This window comes from Xiphophorus maculatus, chromosome 14 (genome assembly GCF_002775205.1).
Source record: "Xiphophorus maculatus strain JP 163 A chromosome 14, X_maculatus-5.0-male, whole genome shotgun sequence".
Lineage (NCBI taxonomy): Eukaryota > Metazoa > Chordata > Actinopteri > Cyprinodontiformes > Poeciliidae > Xiphophorus > Xiphophorus maculatus.
This window is the reverse complement of record NC_036456.1, coordinates 13,937,255-13,955,535: the sequence shown is the minus strand read 5'-3', so window position 1 is coordinate 13,955,535 and position 18,281 is coordinate 13,937,255. Positions and strand designations below refer to the sequence as shown.

General features: G+C 36.8%; 1 protein-coding gene across 1 annotated transcript in view; it reads right to left on the bottom strand.

Moving 5' to 3' along the window:
- Nucleotides 1-18,281, bottom strand: part of LOC106700117 (glucosidase 2 subunit beta-like) — a 172,095-nt gene that overhangs the window by 130,705 nt on the left and 23,109 nt on the right. Inside the window, exon 8 of the mRNA XM_023345949.1 lies at nucleotides 16,720-16,798. Within this exon, the coding sequence (XP_023201717.1) occupies nucleotides 16,720-16,798 (79 nt within the window). The remainder of the gene's footprint in view (nucleotides 1-16,719; nucleotides 16,799-18,281) is intronic.

Genomic DNA, 18,281 nt, shown 5'->3' with positions numbered 1-18,281 from the left:
AAAAACCAACTAAGTTTCAAAAACACAAGGCTACAAGATACAAGGCTTTGCTAATTTATTTAGCAGGATTTTTCCCAATAGATGAACTATGTAATATTTCTGTATTTAACAAGAATTGCTCATCCACAATTCTGTTATTTAAAAAATGTATTCCACTAATGCCAATTGTAGCAACAGGAATATGTTCGTATTCCTAAGCTTTGTTGTCTACGGGAAACATGAAGTCCATCAGACCCAGCATCTTATGACTCTTTTGTTCTAGTCAGAGACTCCCACTTATTTGGCTGAGCATAATTGGTTTTAATCACAGTTTTTACTAACTATTGTACAACTTAAAGAAGTGGTTTGTCATTTTTTTTTGTGGTAGCTGTTGGTTGAAAAGCTTGGATTCAGATTTTGTCATGTGACATACAAACATACATACTCAACAGTCATCCATGATTCTCTGCAAGCTGTCCACCATCCTCAATACATTACAGAATCTTTACCTCCACTGACAACCCAAACAAAAACAACTCCAGTCCAGTGAACAGCAAAATCAAACAAAACTTTTTTGTAAAGTAAAAGAAGCCATTGTGAATGTGAGTAAAGCCGGACTTTAACAAAAAAGGAACAAACTACATAAGCTATCAATTTAATCCTGTATTTTCATCATGCGGCTTGGAGATGTTGAACTGAAGCCATTGGTTTGTCATAAATCCTGGATTTATTTAATGTATTTCTAAAAAAATAAAAATAAAAAAATAACCCTTTTCTAAACTTTTAATGAAGCCTATATTCTTCAGATTTTCTTGTGCATTCATTAGCAGCTGGTAAATTAAACTTGAAAACTAGGCTTTGAAAATCTAATTTTACTTACAGGAGACAAATACACTAAGCTAGCTGCAATAAGAGAAGTGCAGAGTCAGGAATCGCTTGTTCAGCATAATGGAAGTCTGGTCTCACTTTTGGGAAGGTCGGAGAGTTCAGCTCGCCTGTCTCTTTGCTTTTCTTGATGTCGGGGAGTTTGCACGCACCGAGGAACTTGTCACACAGGATGCAAGCTCCCATGATGCCCCAGAGTTTCTTTTTCGCTCCTTGGCCTCCTCAATCACAACCTTTCTTAACTTGAAGTGCTACTTGAGAAGCGGGTACACCTGAGACCATCTCGCCTCACTGTCATTGGATCAGCTGCTGACTTTAACACCGTATCCTTTGTCTTTTGTTCTCTGCCCACATAATAACTCTGAACTGGCTGAAGAACAGAGGTGAAAAAAACAGAGTTGAGGTGGTAATGGGAAAAAAAAAATAGATCAAGGTTTTGGAAAGCTGCAAAACAGGGTAAAAAAAAGAAGTCTTTAAATGTTTCTTATGCAACAATTTCTTTCCCTCTTTCAAAGGCGACACTCCTCGGCACACAGAAGTGGGTATTCTTGTTTGGAAACAAAGGCAGGCTTGCTTCTGAGGCAACTGCTAAGCGATTGCAAAGCAGATGCTTTTTTCTCTCGCCAATCAATTTAACACCTACACCTCCCCTCTCCTCCTTCATGCTGGCTCTGGCTCATCAGTTTTAAATGGCACAAGGCAGTCTTGAATTGTTCTTTTGACTCACTCAGAATACAGGGAACATCTCCTCAGTTACAACACCCCTACCAAGACTTAATCACTAATAGCTTAGGTCAGCAGAGAGTGCTTTTACTTTTTTTATATATATCTTGAAAGTCTGTTTAAGCTTTCTTTAGAAAGTACTTTGTGAAGCCATCTCTAATCATCTACAGCTACAGGTCTTAGCAACATGTCTTGACCAGCTGTACTCACATGTAAAGACAGACATTTGTAACCTTCGTCCTTTACAGAATAGCTCAAGCTCAGTCAGTTTGGATGGAGAGAATCTGTGAACATTAATTTTGTAGTGTTTCTAGACTTTGACTGGACCATTCTAATACATCAGTTTTAAACTTATTTCTGGTTATATCTTCAGGGTCATCGTCCTGCTTGAAGGTGAACTTTTTTCAGGTCCATCAATCCTTCCAAATCTTCCCAACTTGATATATTCCCAACTGGGATATTGATTTACAACAAAACTTTGCTTTAACTTTATATCCTTGGTCTTCATGAAGCTGTTTATTCACTAATGTTCTCCAGCACCACCTCGACATCCCACTCCAGTTCATTGTAAGACATCCCAAGGCATTTACCCAGACCAGAGGGGATGAATTGTTCCTCTAACCTAGAGAGTTCTTACTTGGCTCTCCCCAAAGTAGGAAATGATTGGAGAACATACAAAGAGAAGAAGCATCTCGATCAAATGCCCGAACCACCTCAACTGGTTCTCTATGGACTCAATTTATTTAATGCACCCACTGGATTTTATGTGAGGAGTAACAAGGAGCTTTTCATCTGTAATTAATATTTCTTTCTGTAGGTTGCTGTGTGCCCCCCCCCCCAAAAAAAGCCTGGTTTCAAGCAACTCTTAATGCTTTGGTTGGATCTTTAAGTATTTTGCAATTGACAAACTGTTAAATGTAGTGGTGGCTCTTTTCACAGAACTAAATTCAAAATTTCTAAATGTTTTTTTTTTATATACAGATGAGCTCTTGACAAATGTGCTCTACAATTTATAGATTTTTTCAAATATACAGTACAGACCAAAGGTTTGGACACACCTTTTAATTCAATGAGTTTCCTTTATTTTCATGACTATTGACATTGTAGATTCACACTGAAGGCGTCAAAACTATGAATAACACATGTGGAAATATGCACTAAACAAAAAAGTGTAAAACAACTGAAAATACCCCTTATATTCTAGTTTCTTCAAAGTAGCAACCTTTTGCTGTGATTACTGCTTTGCACACACTCTGCATTTTCTTGATGAGCTTCAAGAGGTCGTCACCTGAAATGGTTTTCACTTCATAGGTGTGCCTTGTCAGGTTAATAAGTGGGATTTCTTGCCTTATAAATAGTCATGAAAATAAAGAAAACCCATTGAATTAGAAGGTGTGTCCAAACTCTTGGTCTGTACTGTATATATTGAAAACAACATATTTTTCTTACACCTCACCAAAGTGTATACAAACTGAAGTTTGTTGCACAACAAAAATGTAACAAAAGTTCAAGAGGTATGAATATTGCAGGAGATAACTCCTAGGTGTCTAAATCATAGCAAGTCTCAGTTATATTTCTGAGAGTTGGTAAAAACAGGATGTGGATTTGGGAACATTTTTTTCCATTATAAATCTTGTGCTCAACAAAATTCAGGGGGAAAAAAAGCCATCTGTGTCTGACTCTTATCCCTGGCTTTCTCTACAGCCTGGATGAGCCTGAGCCAGCAAATGTCAGTCGGATAAAGACCAAGCCTGACAGACAGACACTGGGAGTTTTGTCATTCCGTGTGTCATCCCTTTGCTAGCAAGCCCCAATCTTTGCCAGTCTCAGAAGCCCTCAGATGATGCAGGAGAGAAACGTTCTGAGGGAGAACGTCAGGTTGTGTAACTCCTCTGAGCCCCACGTAAGGCTGAAATGCTGAGGACATCCACTGTTTCTGCACCCTGATGGCCTCGGAGAGTTTTCATTATTGTCTTATGATGGAGGTCGCCATAGAAACGGCAAACACATCAACAGTCACCCCCCACATACAAGCTAAAGCGCTTCGATGAGATGTTCTTTCAGAGGCAAGAGGATCTGTCCAGTGTCGGATGTTATTTAATGCGACTTGATATTTAGAAAAACAACTAAATCAAGCAGATTACCTGGAAATAACTGTAGGTAAGCTCAACAAAACATAACATGCTTTGTACTGAAAACATTGACTGTGATCATGATGTAATCTTCTAATGTGTTTTTCCGCAATAAAGTAAATGCACAGTAATAAAAAAAATTATATTATCCAGTTATCTGAATCTCTGTATTCACATCTCATAATTCAAAGATAAAAAGAACAAGAAGCAGAAAAGGATAAGCATACTCCACATTTGATTTATATTTGCACAAAGTTGCATAATATTTAATGTACCTTACTATTCAATATCACTAGAGAAAGTGAAGAGAACAGCTTATTGCTTTATATTTACACGGTTTTCTGAACAAAAGATTTTATTTTTTGCGTTATTTGACTCAATGATTTCCACATACATTCAATCTCATAAAACGTTCCATATCACACAAGTCTCAAGTCCATATAGACATATTTTATTCTAAGGAGGTTTAGGCATACATTCACAATTTAAAATAGAAGTCCACTGAACAGTGTGTTGCTTCGCAGGGCCTCTTTTGTATTTACTACGAAAATACAACAGTTTTTTGTTACATATTTTGTGCAATCATTTAGAGTGGTGAATCTTATTTTATATTCTTAGAGCAACAGCAGCTGAGGAACAAACACTTGTCCAACAAACACTTTAATGTTGGACAAGAAACTTCAGCAAACGGCAAGGCTAAATGACCTACAAAATGTTGACTTTTTTTTATCCTTTTAAACATTTAATCTGCTTTTGGTCAAATTGGATAGGGAAATGTTGGTAAACTGGTGACAAAATTTGATACAATGTAGGAAATTTTAAAATCTAGAAAATAAGTTGTTACACCAAGTTATGCTAATATTCGCACTGCAGAGCAACAAATTTCTGTAAACAATGTTCCCAAGCTCCAAAATGGATTTGAAAGACCTCCTGCAGTTGTACAATGAACAAAAACAGAACAAAGCAGCCAAAAGGATTTCAAGAAACGCACCAAACACAAGACACATTGGGAGAATTAAATATCAAAGAAAGATGATGACAAGTTTATGTTTTCAAATGTATCCATATCAGTTTGATGATGACCTAATTGTCAAATATACTGTTGAAAACACCAAAAACCTTTTACTGCCTATTTGATGCTGCCTGAAATTTGAAAATTTTATCCAAATAAGGTGCTAATTTAACATCAAATTGGTTATTTCAGATGTGTGTTTTCCAAACCTCAAATTAGGTTACGTAAGTTTAAAATCACAATCAAATGAGCCTGTCTTCCAAATTTAAGGAGTAATAATTTAACATGAGGCTTTTTTTGTTTTTCTTGTTACATTTTTACAGTGTAAATTGGTCCAGAAGTGATTCCAAGAAGAGTATTATGTTTGTGGTTGAACTGGAACCTTAGGAACCCTAGTTGTCGGTATTGTTGTACTTTGTGAGACCAAAGTGCTGTACGAAAAGTGTTGAAACAGGAAGAAACATTTAGCTTGAAACAGTACTATCCAAGCACTATATATAAATATATTTCTTCACGCCTACTTTAGGTCAGCCAAATACACATTAAGATCTTGAAAACCGCACTTTTTAGGTCATACCGTGAAAATCACTTTCGGTTAGTCAAGCTCAGATCTTTCAATTGCATTTAGGCATCAGTAGACATCTATATGTGGACAAATTCTTTACAATTCAAAGTATAGAAAACATGTATATTATTAGCCCTGGATAGATGACACAAAAATGTAACTTTTTTGGGCAAAACTAACTCTTCACATCATCCTAAAACATAACATCTTCATACTTAAAAATGGCAGTGATAGCAAAATGTTGTAGGGGTTCTTCCCTGTCCATGCTAATGAGAAGTTGATGGGAAGCTAGATGGAAAGAAATTTTTAAATTAAGGAGTCCAGTCAAAATCCAGATCTAAATCCAACTGAGAGTCTGTGGCCAGGGTTGAAACGAGAACAAATATTCATTTTAATTTTAGTCATTTACGTTTGTTAACAAAATGTGTGACTTTATTTTGTATGAACGACTTATGAGTCACATGGCCAATGCTGCTCATACACAATACCTTTAAAGTGTTTTTAAATGTATTTGATTAAAAATCACAACATATTTTCTTGATTTCTTCCAGCCTACATGTGTCAATACATCTTTAAACTTGCTAGATTAAGTTTACAGAAACAAGATATGTTCTTTAACAGTAAAAACTGCAATAAACCAGCTCTCTATCACCTCAGCTATAATTACATAAAAAATATACCCTGTCATTAGAAGAACAAGAAGATAATTCAACTAACTTGTTTCCCTAGACATTAGAAAGGAGGCATTTAAAACAGTGTTTATGTCAATAAAGTAAAACATCACCAATCAATACACTAATGTAGGATGAGCTGGTACAGACTGTCCCAGTGGATTGAAATGTCCCTATGTGGCTTACCACTCGGTGTGTACCATGTTCTCTGGAGCTGCAGTTACCCAGCTGCAACATCAATAGTATTTGTCAAGTGGTTAGAGCTGATAAGGACACAGATGATTGCCTTGGGGTTGCTTAAAGCCTGGTTTGTCAGGGTAAGTTGGAAGCTAGAATTGTCAGTAATTGAGCTAAAGCGCTTCATATCCCCTACACCTGACTGCTTATATCATTCCATGTTATATTTCTCATGCTTTCTGGAATTAAAATTAGGGCAATTTAGTTATTGGACAGCAAGACAGGCAGAAAAGTCCTCGATCTCTTTCAAGACTTGCCGGAGCAGCCTCTCCATTTTGTTCTAGCCCTCTCTTGCCTTTGACCTCCCACAGGTTCCATTAACTGCAGCACCCAAGCAACCTCAAGCACATCCAATCTTGTGACAGTTACATAACAAAAGATGAGTGCAGGGAAGATTAGAGAAGGGTGAGGCAAGAGATCGAGAAGTGTCGGGTTTGCTCAGCCTACAAAAACAAAAACAACTCCTTTACCGTTATCGTCCGGATCACTGGGTGCAGCCTCTCCTCTGAAGTTTCCTCGTCTTCCTCCCGTCTTACAAGAACATGACATACAACAGTTTTTTTTGTTGTTTTTTTTCCTAGCAAGAAACTTTTCTCCACCTCAGTTCTGAAAAAAAAACACACAACTCCGCCACAGGTTTCTACCTGTCATTTCGAATTATACGAGTTGAAAGCACTCCAGTAGGAAAGGGAAAAATGTGACATGTGGGGTGGCAGGTGATAAAGTTGTGGTGCTGACCTGCCCCCTTTTAACTTCCATCTTTCCATATACAGCTTCACAAAGCCAAACAGAAATTGTTTTAACTTAACTAAAACCTTTTAAGAAAATCAGTTTTTGACACTTCTCTACTTTTCTCATTGGAGTGCTGCAACGTCCAAACATTCAGAGCTACTCCACAAACAAGACAGTGATACATAAGGTATTCCACATCAAAGCATGTAAGTAAAACTGAAATCTGGAACAAAGCTTCAGGTCCAGATGGTATCAGTCTCAGAGTCCTTAGGGCCTGTGCAGACCAGCTCTGTGGGATTCTGCAACTCCTCTTTATGCCTGACTTAGGAGAATGACCCAGTGCTATGAAAAACATCCTAACTTGTTTTGGCACCAAAAAACGCTAACCCATCAGTTCTCAAGGATTATATGACATATGAGGACCTCCTGAAGTTTGCTTGTTGCTCTGGAGTTAGAGTTGAAGATGCCATCATACACCTGGTTCATCAAACCCACTGTCATCTGAACAAAGCAATCAGCACTATGATGATCATGCTCTGTGGTTCCTCTACACAAACCAGCCTGTTTTGCTGTTTTGCTTTGACAGCAACTCCAAAAAACACAGGTGGATGCCTTAGAAACTGCCTGGATCAATGACTATCTGACAATCACAGATTGTAAGACTGTGCCTAAAAAGGTAGTCAGCGGCAAAGGAGCATCTTTGGGGCATTAGGTGTATCATGAACATTAATCACACTCCTAATGGTCGTCACTGTTGTTATTAAGTGTCACTGGATTTTATGACATCCATTTCATAAACAATGTCAGTCTTAACATTAAAAAAAATCTAATATTACTGCAGGACATGTTTTAGTTCAAGCATCAACACTGAGGCATTCACAATGTTTACTTTTTTGGCAGGCTGTTTCACCCAGCCTGACTTCTTCATAATTGGACCAGTAGCCTACATATAAAATTCTATCCATACTATTGTTAGGTATCAGACAGGTGTGTAAGAGTGACGTTTTGTTCCACTAACTACTCGAATAACCCAATGAGCAGAGGAGCAATGGTAAATGGCAGATCTACTGTAGCTTGGCAATGAAGGAGTCTAAGGGAAGCCTGATAAATGTTTGGGTGAGCCTGATTTTTTTTTTCTTGCAGAAATCAGCCCTGTATCCACCTGGAGGCTCGTACGGATTCACTTTGTTAAATCCAGGTACTGACTATTTTTTTGGCCAGGCAATGTAATAATCTTTCAAGTTACTGTAAGTGAGGAAAGAGAAGACTCAAACTCACATATACCCATTACAGCTAAAAATAAATAAAAAACAACCCCAACACTGTTAAACAGTAATCATATACAGGCCCAGGAATCTCCTGAGAGCCCACATTTAATCTTAGAATCACTGCAGGCTTATGAAACCAGCCATCCAACCAGCTGTATAAAAACAGTCTCATAAATATATCTCGCAAGCGAAGGAGAATTTTTCCTAACAAGAAAGATGTTTCTGTTTTTGTGAGTGTGTGTGAGGCAGAAAAGCAGCACCAGAGGCCCAGCCCGTGACAAAACAAAGAGATTAAATGACCTGTGAATGTGACTTTCCATTTTCTATTACAGCAACTTGAGCTTAACTTAGAAGGCTGCTGCCCCCCTCTGGTGGCTAATAAGACATCAACACACTGTGCACAACAACACCTGCTTTTATTTTTCGTGTGTCTGCTCAGGTACTTTCAGTTGATTGAAATCAGAAACAGGGCTAACAAACTAACTGGAAATGGTGATAAAATGACGACGGTAAAGCATTAAGATTCAATATGCATCGCCTGCTCCCTGCCTCACATTTCTAAAGGCAAACCTTCCTGTCTGCAGTTCAGATAAAATCTAGGAGAAATGTTCTCTTTTGACACACATTGCCAAAAAAAACAGAATGCAAACATGTCAGGGCCCCCTATGAGGTGAGATTTCAGCTCAAGAAAGAGCCAAATGTCAACCAGCTCAGACAGATGGTGCACAGAGCTGGTCAGCAGAGGCCAACATTGGTCAGCAGTGACGAGGAGAGGGAGGGCAACGCGGTTTTTGTTTTTGTGCAGAACGCTTGATGTTGACGGGAGCATCAGGAGAGAGTTGTTGCCCAGGTGGGAAGGTAAAATCATGTCAGGCTTGTTTGTGTGGCAGGTGCTCTGGGACTCTGTGGGTTGCTGTCGAGCTGTCGCTGTGACAGAGGAATGTCAAGAGTGGATAAACAGCTTAAAGAGGGCTTTTGATATCAGATAAGAACAGAATGCGCTGCCTGTTTTTGTTATCCATATTTTGGTTTTCACGTAGTTTTTGACCTTCCACAGTATAAAGTATTTTCATGAAATAGAACAGATTTCCCTCTGAAATCTCCCTGCATGAGGGGAGGGAGAGAGGGAAGGAGGGATAATAAAAAATATTTGCATTGGAAGATTTATAATACGTTTAATATAATCAGATCAGTTGATTAATTATATCTCATATGAGTTCTTGTGATTATACCCTTGAATCTAACTAAAATAGTAGTTATTAGGGATGGGCAATATAGACTTTATCATGATATTTTGTAAAATTTAACGTGACAATTATACCAACTAACCAACCTTCGCACAGTAACTGCATTTAATGCAATTTCTTAATTAATTGATTTTTTTTAATGCTATCATAAAACCAACAGTGGGTTTCTAAAAAATACAATCCTGACAAAACATATAGGTTTTTGGTTTTCAAAATTTACAACAATAATTGTAAGTTATTGTTGTCACAACAAATAAAAATTTTCATCATGAGAAGTCTTTATTAATACCGGTAATTATAAATAGTATGAAAAATGTTGATAATACTCGTTAGATTCAAATTAGATTTATTTCACTTCAGATATAGAACGTAAACAAATGCCTCATTTTCACACAGCAGTACAGTTTGGTGTGATTGTGTCTGTTTCCATGGTGAAAGCAGTCCATATATTCATATAACAGACGCAAAATGCATCATTTCTGGGTCCACGTTTATTGTGGACTAGATAATGGAGTTACAATCCTCACACAACACAGTCCAGTGACAGAGGGACAGAAAAACGTCCCAGGTTGCGATAATCATATTACTACAATATGAGATATGACATACAGTATGATGCAATGCAAGAACACATTTTCAAAGATCAATAAACGTTAAATTCTAGTGAATATATAATACGACAACATGAAGACATTTTGAATATCCAAAATAAACAAAGAAACAGAAAGTCTCTCCAAACAAAATTGTCCTTCAAAAAAAGGGCTAGTTAAGACCATTGTGAAAAACTGAAGTCTCATCATTGAGTTTTTGGTAGAAAGAGAAAGAGAAAAACAATAAATCATGCAAATAGAACTTACTGAGGTTGTTTTAACTTATCATGCTATTAATTGATTTATTGCTTATTGCAACAGGCGTAGAGGGGGGTCATAATTGACTCATAGTCGGCACAAAATGTTCCAGAACATTTGGCTCTATTTTTACCCAAAGAGGTTGTGTACAAAAACACCAAAAACAAAAGCATGAAATGGAGGAGAGGCAAAACAACCATCTCCCCTTTAAGTTGTATAGCCTTTACCTTCATCTAAGCAATATCATTACTGAAAAAAGCCTGAAGTACAGTGCAGTTCTTAAAGATGTAAACAAAAACAGTCAGGTACGAAATTATCTAATGGCAAAGGGTCCAAAATGATTACCATCCTTTGATGAAAATACCATAGTTAAAATCTAAAACTAGCAGTATTTTTTTAGGGTGCACCTTCTTTTATGCTTAAAATGAAATACCTCAAACATGCAGGAAAATGTTGCATAGCCAATGTGAGTATTTAGGTACCATTTTTGCATAATAAATCCAGTAAATCGTTGTGAAATTATTCAAACTGGCGGGCTCAGATTTAAAATGATTTCCATTAACCAAGAATTTTCTTTCTGATAGAAAATAAAACATTTTCAAATGCAATCCGTGAAAAAAAAAAAAGATAATTTCTGGGGAGGAAAAAGAGATGACTTATTTTTTTAATGATGTATTTATTTAAATATCATGTTGAAAACTCTTTCTCGGTAATTAAAGGAATAATCTTTTTGTTTTCATTAGAGCAATAATACCAGTCTTACAATTGCCAATCATCTTTCTGCAATGTCTTTGCGAGGATCTCTTCCAACCTCAATCACCCTAATCTTTGGCCTCCACAAATCAGACTGAAGTTTGGACTCTTTGAAAAACTGAATGGTTACCTAAATCTGACAGTAATTTGGCCTGAATCATTTGGGGCTTCACTTTAGAGTAGGAAAAATACAAAAGAAACATCAACTCCACATTTGGTCATAAAATAAAATGTGTGCAATTTTTTAAAAAAAGTCATTTTTATGAGCAGTTTGAAATTCAGCTTTATTGTCAATTTGTTTACGCACTATTGCCTCGCGGCTAAAATAAAACTCCACTATCATAATTTTTTATCTTTAAGCTATTCTGACGTAAAATTGAGCACCTAAAATGTAGCCTCTATTTTAAAATTTTGAAGCATGACAAATGTCTTCACCTAGACTGTTAGCTGTTGCAGAGAAATCCCTTCCTTACACCTACAGGATTTCTTTTTGTTCTGCACACTCGCAAAAAGTGAAATTCCCTTAACTCTTCCCTTGTCTCATCAACGTGAAATAGTGCATGAACACCACAGTTGGCTTTTCTTTTTTTACATGGAGGATTACTCTGGTTCTCCAGTTCAAATGGAAAACATGCAATATTCTCAGACTGTGTCTAGTAGAATGAGTAGAGGGCTTTAAAGGTATGTGAGCAGGTAGAAAGATGGATAAGTGATATACGCCTCGGCACAAAACGTGTATAGGCTGAGAGAAAGCAATTTCCTGCTCTCAGAGACGTTGCTGCGGCTCGAGTTGAGTCACACATCAACGGTTCTATGAAGGTATTGTCCCATTAATAAAGGCAAAATAAAGAAAAGCTAAAAGTTCAGTCTGTGCAAAACTTTAAGTTTCATTACTAAAATTACATCTCTCCTTTCCCTTCTTTCGCTATTTGGCTTCTGTACCATTTATTGTCTGAACTAAAGTATCCCTACCTTAGCAGGGGTTTCTACAGTAATGAAAGGCTATAACATAATGTTGGAACACAGAGGGAGAGCCAATTCAAAATACCCCTTTTCCCTTCTGAGCGTCGAGCTTCCCTTTGATCATCAAATTGTTCTCCTGAAAATCCTTCTTGAATTATCTGGGCCACTGAAGTGGAAAGTGAATTTTCTGGCGAGGCCAAAGCTTCTTATAGAGGAAGGGGAAAAGAAGCAGGAAAACTAATAAAAAAAAGATGTGAAAATTTAACAAATTGAATCAGAGAACAAAAAAAAGCAAAGAAAAAGAATATGATCACCACTTGTAAGTGCAAAAGAGGAAAGTTTATCAAGCTCTTTATTCTGCACAACCGAACATTAATAACGCCTTTCATTTCAGAAAAAAGCCCATAGGAGAAAAAATATCACAGAGTCCGTGTTTCTTCCTTGTTGGCTTTATTGCTCAACTTAGGGATTACACTTGTTTTTGGTATTTTACTTCAGCACAGCCAAATAAATGTAATGTTAATAAAGGCTCAAAAAAAAAAAAAAGCAAGGCCATTCCCTTGGACGTGAACGGTGGAGCAAAGCTTTGCCCCTTTCCAAATGTTTTATAAAATCTTATTTAGCTGTGATTGGGAGGTTATTGGGCTTTTCTGTTCAAGATTTAATCACAATCTCAAACATTAGCAGCAACCATTCTACAGGTCAGCACTGGCGAACCTGCAGCTCTCAAGTCGCATCCTGCTCTTTGACGGCTCCTGTGTGGCTCTTTTTTTAAATTGGTGTCTAGAAAAGTTGATACTGTGACAATAATGAAAGCCCTGGAATCTGGAACAAACTTCCGGAAAACTGCAAAACAGCTGAAACACTGACTTACTCAAAACCTACCTGCTTTTGCTATTGAAACATAATAAATGACACAGTAATAAACATTCTGATGTGTAATAATGCCACTAAACAAAATGTTGTGCTTCAATTGTTGACTGTGTTTTATGACTTTGTAGTTTTTTTTGTATGTATAAATATTAATAAATATAAAGAGGAGAAATTAACATTTCTACCTAAATGGGAAGAATATTTCTTTACAGAAAAAATGGGAGATTAGATTTCATTGTTTCACTCGAAGCATCATTTCACCACTATCCATCCAAACACGCACAAAGGCTCAACAATTCGTAAGCATATAATGAACTGCTTTACCTTATGATTATGAATTGTAATCATTCATAATCATGAGTAATTATAAATGATAATCATGCATGTGTGCAGCTAATAGCTGAAACTAATTTTAAGACTGACCACTCACCAATCTCATAAATGTTCACCTTCTATAAATGTATCTGTATTGAATTCAGAATATCAGCAAGCAAAAATAAAATGCTAACTGAACAATCAGTAAAATGTGAAAATATACAGTACTTTAATAGCTTTGGAAAGAGTACTTGCTTTTCCGCTTTTAAATAAAGATAAAATTTTAGTCGGGGGGTTTTTACTTACTCTATTCTTTGCTTAATTTCAAGAACAACACAGATTTCAAAACACAATTTTGCATCAGGCAACACTTGTTTGTACAGTCAACTTTGCAAACTAACCAGTACCTCTAATAGTTGGTACATGTTGGACACACCAAAGCATGCCCCTTGTTTTAAGAGACAATTGCTGAAGACGACCAGGCCTTATTCTCTGTGCATTGCCAAAACAGTTAAAAATTAACTTCCTCTAAAGATACGATCCCCGTAGGCCCCAACTTTGATTATAGGGTCTGACACACTGAGCCCCTCGTCAGTATTAATGTAAATTGCTTGTTTAATGGCAGCCTGTTTAATTTGCCCAGCTTGATTACAGTTTGCTGTGGTTGCAGTTAAGCACGCATTTTCATATTCATGAATCTTTATACTAATTCATCCTCTTCAGATGCAGCTGAATTCACTGAGAATGTCTTCCCATTTACCAGGAAAATTTAACACAGACAGATTTTTCTCATCTGTGAGACTTTCATGCAGGTCAGAGCTCTGAAGCTTCTCTGTTTTGTGGTCTTGTGTGCATGTGTCCCCATGAATGTTGTAATTTATAAAAGAAAAGGAAAAGAAGAGGAAGTTTGGGCTGCTTTGTTTACATGCAGACACCTTGTTATGTGCTGCCTCGTAAATCGGGGGATCAACAAGTCTTAAGTGAAACAGACAGACATATTCCCGCACAAAAACAGCTTGAGGAAAAAAATAAAACTTTTTTTTTTAAATGACCACTGGGAAGCCGTGCTCGTCCTGTTCAGAATTGAAATGAGTGTGAAGGAAAACCATTTGTACAAGTGGAGACAACACTCAAAACCCAGACATAAAGTTTACTAAAATAAAAATACATTAAAAAAATAATAATAATAATACATGTCATACATATAGAGCTTGCAATTTTCCCTCACTTTTAAAACCTCCCTGGAGCTCTAAAAATGACCAGGTAAACAAATTCACCACTAAAGCTACATTTTCTACAACCACTTCTAATCCTTCATCAAGGCTGCTGGATAATCATGCTATTAGAGAATCAGTTCTGAATCATACTTCAGCTTTGTTTTTTTTTTTGTTTTTTTTTTCTAAAAATAAGGACAAACTGTATTTTAAAAGTGAGCAGACAGATAAAACCTCTATCCATGTTTGTTTACCAAATGCTGCTTTTAATAGGCTTTGGGTTAATTCTACCCTTTGCCAATTTCTACCCATGAGTTATAAAAGTTAGATATAAACGTATATAAAAGTTAGAAACCAGATATTTGACTTCTAAGGTCATTTAGGATAACTAAAATTTCTTGTTTGCCAAATCTTAGAATAATGAGATACTTTTACCATCTTTAACTTTGGAAGTCCACCAACTTTTCATTATTGTTGGGTTGAATTGTCTGTTAAAATGTATGATATGGTTCAAAGACTTTGGGTTTCCTTCCACAAGATTCATACAACAGTTTGCTGGAGTACCGGCCCATTCCTCCTGACAGAACGAAGTCAGATTTGTAGGCCGCTTTACTCTCTCTCACACACCTTTTTAGCCCGGTTCATATATTTCCTGTGAGATCAGGGAATTGTGATTGCCACTCCAAAACATTGACTTTGTTTGGTTACTGGTATCACCACTTGTTAGGAATTGTTGATAATGTAAGATGTAACATAATGTTCATTCTTCATTATGTTATTTATATCATAGCAACCACACATGATCGAGCCCACACCAAAACAAAGTTAATAACCAAAACAAGTTATTTTCATGGTTGAGATGGTGTTCTCCTTTTTGCAAGTTTCCAACTTTTTCCTTCAAATATAACAGCAGCCATCATGGTCAAACACACACATTTCAGTTTTATCAGTCTTCAGCACATATCTCCAAAATTGAAGGTATTTTTCCTTGCCAAGATGCTATTTTTCTAATGTAAATACACGACACATTTCACTGTTGACAATGACACTCGAATGGCATTCAGCAGCATCTTAAATGTCTTTTGCTTTTGTTCTAGTGCCTATTAACAATTTTCACACCAAAACACATTATTTTCTGGAACACAGTTCCTGTCACGTATCATGACCAGACATTTCCATGCTGTTTGTACTGGCCTATAATTGCTGGAAGAGTTGAATGCGGCACCTTCAGCTACCTCAAAGTTGTGCCGATGCATTAACCAGACTAGCAGAGGTCAACAATTCTCCTCTGGATATTTTCCCTATCTTCATTTGATAATGTCACAAAAGGAAACTGTCTGCTAAAGTTCTTCCTCTCTTTAATTCTGACAGAAAGCAACCTGTCAGATGTTACAAACATTACTGGCTTTCCCAAACAGTTGGAAGGCATAATGTTATTTTCTGTAAACCTACGACTTCGAAGAAGGTAATAAAAAATCTGCAACATTAATTAGGTAGTTAGGAAATGCAAAGTTTTATCATTACTAACAGACCTAAAACAAGAAAAGTTTATTATGATTTAATACCTGATTTAAGACCTTAATTGCCAAAAAGGACTTCTCTATATTTGTGTCATATTGTAATAGGCTCCCTAATTCATAGAAGCTGTCTTGCGCTTGAAATTGCCTCAAGTCATTGTTTATGCTTTTTGTAAATTTAATTTACATCTGGTTGGTAAATATATTGAAATAAAAGTATTTTCATTTTAAAGACAAATATATTTTTATTGGAAAATATAAGAAATCACTAGCTAATTTAATCAAAAGTAAATAAATAAATCACCATCAGTGCCAGCTCTTGCTTATATAATATCATCATTAAAATAAGTAAGGCCTTGCAGACTCAAGTGCTGTATGCTTGGAGACAAATCAGTGGCAATAGGGAAGACTCTATAAATACTTAGAAATATTGTTATTTACTTCGGTTTCATTGCTGCCTTACTGTTTCTCACTGGGTTTGAATGGTAACAGATACTTATTTTCTTTGTAACCAGCACAAAAATGACTTAAATGTTGTATAAACGGCAGTGGATAATGATTAAGAATACCTACAAAGTTCATTTTGTCATCTAAAATGTCTAAAGGTGGCGGAAGGAGGGCGGGAGCTTTCAAATAAAATTTAAATTTGCAAGAAAATAAAAAGAAAAGAAAGAACGTGCAACCTAAATTTAAAACAACCTACGGGAAGTTTAATTTAACCATGAAGTGAAGCCTACATGAAAACCCTTGAAGAAAACTGTTATTGAATTTTAAAAATAGCTCACCAGTGCTTCATCCTTGGAGAGAACCCTCGTCTCATCATGGACAAGCACCACTTTAGCCTTGACTTCATCCAACGATATACTGAGGGGTTTAAAAATGCATCGTATTAGTATTCCATCTGAAAGTTTGGTTGATTTCATCAATATGTGTTGAACATTCCTAGGTACTAGTCAGTTGTACTGAAAAAATAGCTTGTTTCAATAGGATTCCACTTAAAAATATCAACCTTGTTTCAATCTAGAGATTTAAAATAGAAACAAACACACTATGTTACAAAAAGAAGCCCAGTCCTCACTTTTAAACTGCAGAACCAGAGTTGGCAATTAACTAAGGGCAGATTAACACTTAAAAATACAAATTTCTTAAAAGTTCAATTAACCTATTTACAGCTAATATCGAGAATGCTGCACTCTTCATACCTTTGTCCTGATTTCACAATACAATACACTACACTGTAAAGTTACACAGACATGTATGCCAACTCTTTTTCCCACGACACTAAACTCTTGTCATTAACCATTTTTCCATGCTTGTGTCTTCCTTCCAGAGGTTACAGCCAAACTGCCCCCTCTGAGCTCAGATAATGACTGCATAGCCAGAATCAATCCCCGGAACGCGTCAACTAAGGCAGGCAAACATACAAAGCGAATAGTCTGCTCAGCCTACAGAAGATCAATGCTCAGGGTGAGTGCTGGAGAGAAACAATGCCTTTCACCATTGTGAGAACGGCACACAGGCTGCAGAACAACGGCTCTGTAAATCCTGTGTGAAGTAAATTGGCTTTTGGCTCGAATCACGCAGGGCATTTGCACGTATATATAGACCAGTGCAGCATAAAAGCAGGTGTTTTGTGATGTGCACCCCTTTAGGAGGCTTCTCTATGAAAGTCAGTAATGAATATTATGGAGCTCGCAGATGCAGGCAGTGATAAATCCATGCAGAGGGGGAGAGGATAAAAAGCACATCCTGTTCGTGGGCCTTTGGGAGGCTCCATCATGGTTCATTTCCTGAAGCAGTTGGTAGACTCTATTTATAGGCCAGCATACTAGTACCAGTTAATCCTGCACTGGGCTGCCAACTGCCTGCCAGCTGGCACAGTGGGCTGTGCCTGTGTGTGCTGCATGGAAAGGTTTTGGGATGAAACGATTGTAAGGCCTACATTCGTGACCAACGAGTCTTTACCCCTCATTTAGGGATTTTACATCTCAGTTGGTTTTGAGACTAAAATTTCCAGAGTTCTCCGCCATATTAAGCCAGTTTAAAAAGATAAACATAAAGAAAGGAGAGACAGTGAAATGAATAAACTGACAGAATCGTGGATGTACAAATGGCAAGAGGGATGACATAACCTTTAGATGATGGGTTAGGGCAAAGTGTTGATATTCAAGACATGTTTGAACTATATTTTCCGCATGCCTTTTCAAACCTGAAAAAAAGTACAACATTCTCATACATTTCTAAAACAGTCCAGGATGCATAGACTCCTTGGCAAAATGGTCAAGTGGTTTAAAAGGATATATATATCTATATATATATATATAGATATATATATATATATTTTTTT